Raw genomic sequence first — 9,652 nt, 5'->3', positions numbered from 1 at the left:
AGCAATTGCCAAAGCTGCAACATCTTTAACAAAGTTAGTATATACACAATGGAGCAATTGTTACCAACTACTTAGTCAGCAATAGATGTGTAGTAGTCTGTAGTACCGGTTGAAATGACATAGCATAATATAAAATGTCAATTTCTTTAACTCTTCATCATGGAGTGAAATATTTCTCTTGTTTACCATTAAAGTTTTGAGTATTGGTTCTATTATCATGGACAATCTTTTCCTTAACTTTTTGAAGTGGCAGTTGCTGTTAATGCCATTAATGATATACCAGGAAAATGAGACTTTAGATGCAAAAGCAGTCTATATTCAGTTGTAATAAAACAATAAGTTAAAATTAGAAACTTCAACTTTTTGTAGCCACATAATTATTGTATGGATGATTTTTGGACAGAAAGTTTTTGGCAGCTTTTTTGCAAGAAGCACTTTCATGATCTTACAGAGGCATTTTTGTGCCCATATAGTATATGGTAATTACTAGTGTGTATATTTAAGTGTGTGTGAGTGTGTAGTAATGCTTATTATATCATGGCCTCTAATTGAAATTTTGCTAATCCTTATTTGGTGATATGGGCCTACGCAAAATTATTTCCACATGAAATAAACCAGCTATAGGGTAATAGCTAATGAGTTGACTGTGTAGCATACCTGAATGATTTGCAACAATTTATGGGATGAGCTTCATCCACTGCAATGAGACATATTTCTTTGTTTCTGGCAATTGATAGAAAAATTTGTCATGGTTGCTGTTGCTTGTCATAGAAAGATTCTAAACAAGAGTATATTTTTACAGGTTATTTAATATGTTGTGCTTTTGAGCAGAACCGAGGAACGTAGCAGAAACACCATGCTACATACTTGATCACACATGAGACATATTGTCGATGAAATAACAATGGCCAACTTTCCAGTAAGTAATGGTGGAATAACATAGCACATTAATTTTCCTGTGCCAGTTGGTTGAACTATAAGCTGTCTTTCCCTTTGATAGCGTTTTTAATTGCATTCATCTGCCATTTATGAATACTTGAGAGCATTAAATGTTTTGCTACTAGGCTTTGAATAACTAAATGATTGTGATCAAAACTTGCGTTGAGTTCTAAACAAAAGTTTCATTTTAAAAATCACAAAATTCAATAATTATAAATACCTTCAAAGCAGCTATCTATGGCTTTATTGTTAAAAGGTTTTATATTGTGGCCACTTCTGTTAACATTTTTATGTCTCAATGATGAACACTTCACACAATTTGGCAGTTTACGGTCTTCACAATTGTCACTGCAGTTGTCAAATTCTTCCTAGCATTTATTAAGGATGGTATCTTGAATAGAAAAAGATGGTAAAGTATCAACATTGTAGAATCATTCTCCTGTAGCAAAGACATAACTCCATGTTCCTTTTCTAGCCACAAAACTATCCCTTCCTTTGACTATTGTAATGTCACTTCACACCATTTCATTATCTGTTTAGCACTTTTTAAAGACATGAGTGCCTTTTGTTTTAGTACAAATAATATACAATGCATGACATATATTAAAGTCTTTAAATTAACAAAAAGTAAAATTTAAAATCAGTTACTTATTTTTCATTGATAGTGATACTATAATTATGGTAGTACACATGTAGACCATAAAAAACGGAGTTATTTAGGTTCTTCACAAATTGAATGATAAATAATCTCAGTAATTTCAAAAGCATCATCATTCCATTAAAATTATCTTAAACACACACATCTCCCTCTATCAAATCAAACTTATCTTTATAGATATGGCCTTGGCAAATGTATAATTATGTGAATATCATGTATTTTGTTTTAGAAATAAATTCCCCCAAATTTAATAGGGGTAAAATAGTGCAGCTGTCACTAATTCTTACCTGTAATATTGTAGGGACAAAAAAGTGCAGCAAACACTAATTCTTCCCTAAAGTACAATAAGGACAAATTAGTGCCTGCTGCACTATTTTGCCCCCATATACTTTAATTGTGACAAAAAATTGCACAACGCACTAATTCTATATTGTAGGACAAAATAGTGCAGAATGCACTGATTCTTCCCTATAGTATTGTAGGGACAAAATAGTGCAGCAGGCAGCCAGGCACTAATTCTTCTTTATAGTATTTTTGGGACAAAATAGTGCTTGGCACTAATTTCTGCCTATATAGATAGGTCAAATTGTATAATGTGTATAATGTGCCTAGTCACACCATTATGTAGGAAAGAAATAGCACTATTTTTTACCCTCAATTATCATGGATTTCTTTTATTTAATGATATCTTATATAAGCACCCTGTTTGTTATGCAAAGGTCTCTAGTGCAATCTGTAATGGTTTATTTTTAGCCAAGAGTGTTGCAGTTGTTGAGAAACTTATCTTTGCTATTTTATTATTTCTTTCCTTTGTTAGAGAAGAGAAAAGAAATTAAAAGATTGTGATTCCTGTGTCACTGTTTCTAGAGTCGATGTACCATTGCCTGTTGTGCATGTAAGTTCTTCAATAATTTTTAGTGAGAACCTATTTAAAATACATTTAAAGTACATTAATTAAGCAGAAATTGCATGCATTTTGACTCAAAACTAGTTACTTCTGTTGTGCCTATTTGGGCAATCTCCTGCCCAATAGATAATGTTTTAAGGAGTGTCTGACTTTTGATACCACCATGATTAAGTTTACTTTTGATACCACCATGATTAAGTTTACTTTTGATACCACCATGATTAAGTTTACTTTTGATACCACCATGATTAAGTTTACTTTTGATACCACCATGATTTTACCGCCATCATTTCAAAAATAGTGTTCAAATGCACTATTTCCTTCCTACATAATGGTCCTACTTTACTTTTAGAGATTTCCTACTTTTAGAGATTTTGAGTATTGTTAATAAAATTTTTCTTGAAGTGTGCGAAAAAACTTCAAAAGTGATTGATCCAGTGTAATTAAGAATCATCCAGTGTAAAAAAGAAGTACAATGTATTTGTACAAGGAGTGGACAGGGTTTTGTCCTTCTAATGGCTGGCTAATTATATTTGTAGATTAATTTTGGAATGAATAATAGGATGTAAAAATGGCTACTTAGTGACAATCACCATAGTTTTAAAGAACTACTGTAATGTGATCTTTTCAGACCTGGGGTCAATTACAATTGTAATTATAATTTAATGGTCAATTACAATTACAGTTGTGTAATTGTAATTGAGCTTCAGCTTACGTAATTGAAGCAGTTATATTTGATTTAACTAACTACAGAATGTACAGATACACAAAGAAATGTTTTTAATGTACACTAGTGTCTATTGGTTTATTTGATAACTGCAAATCACTACCTGATGTAAATTCTAAGCCACAGTGTAAGCATTGCAATGTATCTTGTTGACATCAAGTTTTAATTGTAATTGAAAATGTAATTGAAATTACACTGTCATGGTGTAACTGTAATTGTAATTGAGCCTCTTCTTGCAAAAGGAGTGTAACTGAATGCGTAAATATAATTGAGCTTTTGTCATTGACCCCTAGTCTGGATCTTTATATCAGTAATTTCAATGATTTTGCCAATAATATCTGTCACTTTAGCTAACCTCAGGCACTATTCATTTAATTTCTAATTGCACATTTTGAATGAATTATATTCTGGTATGCAGTAGCTGTACTCTGGCAGTTTTGGTATACTTTCTTATGCATCCATGTACCATGGGAACAATAGATTATTCATGCATGTCATTTTAAAACCTCAGTTAAAGTTAGTTTTGTAATTCATATTGTATTTTAAATTTTGAGCATTGCATCAAAATTAAGGAACTATACCTTATGTGGTTGCCTTTTTGCCATCTAGTGAGGGAAGAAAGTTACAAAGAAAATACTGTAGTTTTTGGTAAATTTAATCTGCCAGTAGATTTTAAAAAATTCACCTGATGAACTGGTGATGTCTTTTCGTTCAGAAACAGCTTTTTGTTGATACCAGAGACATGATGGCTATTAAAATAATGTATTTGCAATACTGTCTCATATTTGATTACATAACCACTGTTCTTTAAGTGTTAGAAACGTTAAACATTCCCATTAACAAAAAACTGAAACATAAGGTTAAATGTATTGAGTCAACTTAATTGTTTTATTTTTTGTAAATAGTTATGACATTTTTTACAAAAAATGTATTCGTCTTTACATTTCTTCTTATCATTTCTGTCTACATACATACATGTATTCTGTGCAGTTTTAAATTTAATCCTAATGCAGTGTTATATGGCAATGATCCTGCATGTGAGAGAGCCCCTAACAGGCTTTCATTTATATACAGTACAGGGCGAAAAAAGATAAGTAGCTACTCTACTGTTGCGTAGGTACAGTTTAGAGAGAAAAAAAGCTAAGTAGCGCAGAGTAGTTCCTACGAACTGCACTTTTCTTCCTACACAGCTCATGCGAATCAAAACGGTAGTAGTAACGAGCAGCTTTGCTTTCTTTACTCCTGTGCTACTCTACTCTACTGATGTGCTGCGCATGCGCATTAATTTTCACCAGCCCGGTTACGACTCAGTGGAAACGAGTAGAAATGAGTCTTAGAAAGCTGATAAAAGACACCCAGAAGAAGACAAATCGTAAGTTAAAGACATGTTTAGGAGTCTTGTTATTATTTTAAATGTAGCTTCTTACTTTTTGAAATACTTTAAGCAAGACGATACTTATTCTATTGTGAAAGCAAACTGTGTAGAAGTTGAGCAGCTGGAAGCTGGTACCTCCTGCAGAGTAAGGGATGGAAAGGACTTTCATGATGGCACAATAGTCACCTTTGGTAACACTGTACTTTAATTTTTAGTCAATAGCTGCACATATAATTTTCTAGGAGATAAGAAAGATGTAAGTAATGCAGCAGGTGATATTATTGAGAAGATTGAGAAAGAGTCAGCGGAGAATTTGGAGAAAGAGTCAGCCAAGAATATGGGGAAACAGTCAGCTGAGAGTATGAAGAATGAGTCAGACTACAAAGCGTGCCACAATAAAAAGGAAAGCTAAGAAAAGTGAGATGGTATATAGTATTACTAACCCTACATGTAAATTCACATCTACATGTAGGTACCACCGAATAAAGAAACCTAAAATAGAAAAAGGAAAGGAAGGTGAAGGTACATAATGCATTAAAAAGGTAATTTATTATAAAAACACAAAACAGAAATGCACAGTTAATATTGTTGCTGTTGGTTGTGCTACAAATAATGAATCTGCTGCAAATAATGAAGCAACAAGCTTCAACACTGGAGATCCTTCTAAGCATATTAGTATCGGTAAGATTAAATATAATAATAATTATTACTATTGTTTTACTTATTATTAGAAGCAAGAAAACCTTCAGAGAGAAAAGAGGCAGATTTCAGTGAAAGAATTCTTTGTCATAGCCCTCCACCACTTCCACCACCACTTGCACTGGTGGAGCTTAAAACTCAAGCTGCATGTAGTACTGAAACAGGTGAATTGTTTTACAAGTACCTGTACAAATTTAGTAACATGAATAACATATTACTTGATTATCACAAACAATTAATGTTGTTTTGTTTAGAGGTTATATACTGTCTCTAATTAGAAGAATGGAAATTTTAGAAGAACAGAGTATCATGGTGCCATCCCAATTGGGTTGCTTAACATACCATTTCTTTGGAAATACTAGCATGAACACAAGGGTTAGTATTCACTAATAATTATTAGAGATTAGTAATATCCTATTAATATTCTAGGCAGGTACTCTGCTACATACATGAACAGTAATGGAAGTACTCCTAGTGCCCCATCTGCTTGTAATCTACCTCAGCATACAGATCCAGTAACTCCAACTAATGAGCCAGTAAAGGCAATCATCACAAATACTCCTGTGCACACTGGTAATAGAAGGAAAATTGATTTTAATGCTCCTTTGTTGAATCCTGATACTGTGATTAATAAATATCGCAAACTAAAGACACTCTCTCAAGTTGGACAATCATCTGTAAGATTAGCGAGCAAAGTTTACTTTGGACCATCACTTTTGATTAAACGTAGTGTGTATAGGCAGAAGGAGAACCCTCCTTTGCCATCTGGTGCTCTAATGGAGCTGAAGCAGAAGCTACTGGGATTATTCCATCCACGTGATATTAGTACAAAGGAAGAATTTTAGCTGTATTGGTCTAAGTGTATTCAAGCAATAAATCATTACTCTTCAGGGCTTAGAAGCAAATATCCACCTGATATTAAGAATCTAGAGTAGAAGGCTACACTGAGTATAGTATCATATAAGATAATAAATAGTCTAACACAGTGACACTGTTGTTATACATGTATATATATTATATATTAGATATAATGATATAAAGATGCAAAAGATATACAATGAATAAAAGATATATTTTGCTTTTAATTATTATAATACATGTGGGAGGGAGAAGGATTGGGAGGGGTATAGAAGAGAGTTATAAGTGCATGCAATCTGTAATGTACAAGTCTGTTAGCATAGATTACATGTATGTGATGTTACATTTATAAGGAAAGAAGAAGATCGAAAGAGCTACTGTGTACATGTACAAATATTAATATCCAGTGGGACCTCCATTATTGCATTCAATCACTTTCGATATTACTTTACGTAAGTGTCCGATATATTTTCTACACTTTCTTCTATCCAGTGGGACCTCCATTATTGCATTCAATCACTTTTGATATTACTTTACGTACGTGTCCCGATATATTTACTACACTTTCTTCTATTTACAGTTTCCCAACAATCCATGATTCCTTTGACTAATTCCTCCTTTCGTTGTGGCTGCACTACTCTCCTGACATATTCTTTGAGCTCGTGCCATAGATTTTCAATCGGATTAAGATCTGGGGATTCTGGTCATGTTTTCAACCAGTTTATTTTGTTGGCTTCTAACCGCTCCTTTACTTTCTTTGAGGAATGTTTGGGATCATTATCCTGCGTCAATCTTTGAGATGGATTTAAATGCTGGGTATAAGGAATCAGTCCATTTTCCAAAACTTCAATAAAGCCAGCTGAATTCATTTTTTCTTCAAACAGCACAATTGGCGTCTTTCCTTGGCAACTTATACCTGCCCATGCATGTACCTTATAGGGGTGTTTTGCTCTATATAATAGGTTTTAAAAAAATACCATTAACGTACATGTAATATTAATTTAGTGCTACCTTGGTTTTGGTTTCGAGGGCACCTATTTTCCTTCATGAAAATCTCCTGTGGGATTCGAATTCAATTGTACACTCATCACTGTACAGTACATCAGAAAAACCAGTAGTCCTGTGCTCCTGCAACTGATCTTGAGCCAATTTCATTCGCTTCTCTTTATTTGGTCCTCTAATGATCTGGCAGTATGCACTGCCACAGTATGTCCAACCAAGTGTATTGCGAGACTTCAATATTGTTTTCAGTGACAGTGAATGACCTTTCTCAACGAGAAGCTACTGAAGTTGAGTAGCAGTGCTTTCATCATCAGCTTGCATTTGGTCCTATACTATCTTTAAAACTTCTCTGGTTACTTTTGAAGGTCTTCCAGATCCTATATTGTGAAAATAATGAGAAGTGTAGTAGAATTAATACTGACAAACCTGGCCTTTGAGTAATTGAACCAGTTTCCATGTATTTCTTAATCAGTTTGCTCACACCTGAGACTTTGATATCCAGTGCTACAGTAAAATTAGTGGTGAATACTTACTTAAATACTTACAAAAGGAATGTGAAATCCTCTGTTGTTTGTAAGTGCAGTACACCATTGTCACTAGTCCACCAGATACATGCGCGCATTTTTGCAATTTGAAAGGGGTAGTAAGTACGGGGTTAATATAAGCTTTACATGTACATAAAATATCATTATTTTTTACAATTCAGAACAAAAATAAAAGTCAGAAAAAGAAATGACTACAAACATGCATTGTAACTCCTAGACTTCATAATAACAGTTCACCATTGCACTGTGACAGTCATAGTCTGTCGCTACGGCCCAGTAGAATCACCGTTCCTACATAAGAAGAACCTTACACATAGTAATAAAACCATTATTTACTGATATCCGGCTACTTTTTAGACCCATATTCTTTGAAACCAGTAGAGTACAAGCGCTAGTAAGTGCCGTTTAGTATAAGTAGTAGACGGTAGAGTAGCCTTGGAAGAGTAGTATATAGTAGCTGTGCAGGGTAGCTGTGCAGTGGGCAAGGACTACCCTGCCCACCAGCTACTCTGCGCATGTGCAATACAAGCACAGCACAAGGGTCAATCCTACGCAGTGGAAGGTACTTTACTGCGCGGTGCAAGAGTAGTGACGCTGCAGTTACTTAGCTTTTTTTCTCTAAACTGTAGTTCGCTGGTCCTTCGTTGCGCATGTGCAAACCGATCAGTGGCAGTAGTGCACTTGGACAGCAGCAGGACAGTAGCTCAACAGTGAATGGAGCAAAGAGCCTCCTCAATGGCGTTCTATAAGCAGAGAGCAGCAGTAGAGATGAACTTGGAGAGTAAAGACAGCCAAGAGAAGCATCCTCAAGTCCTTTGAGAGCCTCTAGAGTGCATGTGCGTTTGTTACATGAAACATGTGACTGGGCGGTATCAACAGTACTTCCTGGGCATATTGCAGTGAAGAGTAACGAAGTAAAATTACTACCTACGCACTACCTGTGTACTACTTATCTTTTTTCGCCTTCTACTGTATATGATATGGAAAAATAAAATATCATTAGTAGCTCTTGCATGTCAGGGAAAAGTTCCACGTTACTGCAGAGTTACTGGCATAAATGTTTCGATGATGGGCCTCTAGGATTATTCACTGATTAACGAAGATAATTTATCATTACATTAATACCAAGAGTAGATGATAGTTAGAGAGAGTGTCGAACTGCACTATGCTAGCTGGAATATGACCGTGTGAACTTTCTTGCACATCTTTGGGCATTCCCGCATACTGGGTGTGGCTGAGTAGGAAAAAATGGCTGCCTAGTTTGCTCAACAAGGTTTACTGGCCATTTTGGAGTCTCTGCAATAGCTGTACTGCATAACAGGCTTCAGCAGGATTATAAAGTGTACTAGTATGATGTCTAAAGCTTCTTCATGTGTTCTCCACTGTTCCTTATGCAAACTTCTACACGTGCTTTTAGTAGGTACACCCACACTTTAGGTCTCACGTGACTTAGTTCTACGTGGTCATATTCCAGCTGGCATTGTGCAGTTTGACACTCTCTCTAACTATCATCTGCTCTTGTTAATACTGAATAAGTAATGATTATTCTCACAACAAGTGGGCATGTTTGACCTCATGTTTTGAGGAAGTTTTATCTGTCAAGTGTTGTGTTCCGTCACTCCATTCTCTTTGTTATAGATTCATACTGAAGAACCAGTACCTTCTGAGGAAGAGGACAATGTTCTTGGTGCCACTGAAGATGAAAAACCCACTCCAGGTGAACCTGATTGCACATTTACACTCGATACTCCTTGCAAGAGTAATTTGCACATAGATGCTTCCAGTAATTGCATGGTTGTCACAGAGACTACACAGTTGGTCAAATTTGTGGAACAATATTCAATTTGCCAGGAGACCAATTGTCAAGGTAAACTGAAAGTAAACTCGATAGAACTGGCTGGCCTGGGGGGAGCAGCATCACTCTTCTTTTGGCTGTACTAAC

At 35.2% G+C, this 9,652-nt stretch overlaps 1 protein-coding gene and 1 long non-coding RNA gene across 5 annotated transcripts; one reads left to right on the top strand and one right to left on the bottom strand.

Annotated features, from left to right (window-relative positions):
* Window positions 1-4,297: 4,297 nt before the first annotated feature.
* LOC109583086 (uncharacterized) lies at window positions 4,298-5,373 on the top strand. 4 transcript variants are annotated; one of them, XR_002185360.1, is made up of 6 exons: window positions 4,298-4,603; window positions 4,651-4,797; window positions 4,849-5,023; window positions 5,079-5,122; window positions 5,176-5,287; window positions 5,338-5,373. XR_002185360.1 is itself a non-coding variant. In XM_019998253.1 (3 exons), the coding sequence occupies exons 1-3, from the start codon at window positions 4,495-4,497 to the stop codon at window positions 5,016-5,018; spliced, it is 426 nt and encodes a 141-aa protein (XP_019853812.1). In that variant the 5' UTR covers window positions 4,298-4,494; the 3' UTR covers window positions 5,019-5,061. The 4 variants fall into 4 exon arrangements, 1 of the variants encoding a protein (XP_019853812.1); XR_002185358.1 differs by having other exon boundaries at window positions 5,079-5,128; XR_002185359.1 differs by having other exon boundaries at window positions 4,298-4,607; window positions 5,079-5,128.
* A 1,658-nt stretch (window positions 5,374-7,031) lies between these two features.
* LOC109583087 (uncharacterized) lies at window positions 7,032-7,353 on the bottom strand. The gene is made up of 2 exons (XR_002185361.1): window positions 7,175-7,353; window positions 7,032-7,114 (listed from the first exon to the last, which is right to left on the bottom strand). It is a non-coding gene; the product is annotated as an uncharacterized LOC109583087 (long non-coding RNA).
* Window positions 7,354-9,652: the final 2,299 nt, after the last annotated feature.

This window comes from Amphimedon queenslandica, unplaced genomic scaffold (assembly GCF_000090795.2).
Source record: "Amphimedon queenslandica unplaced genomic scaffold, v1.1 AMPQUscaffold_13331, whole genome shotgun sequence".
NCBI lineage: Eukaryota > Metazoa > Porifera > Demospongiae > Haplosclerida > Niphatidae > Amphimedon > Amphimedon queenslandica.
This window is presented reverse-complemented; position numbering and strand designations above follow the sequence as displayed.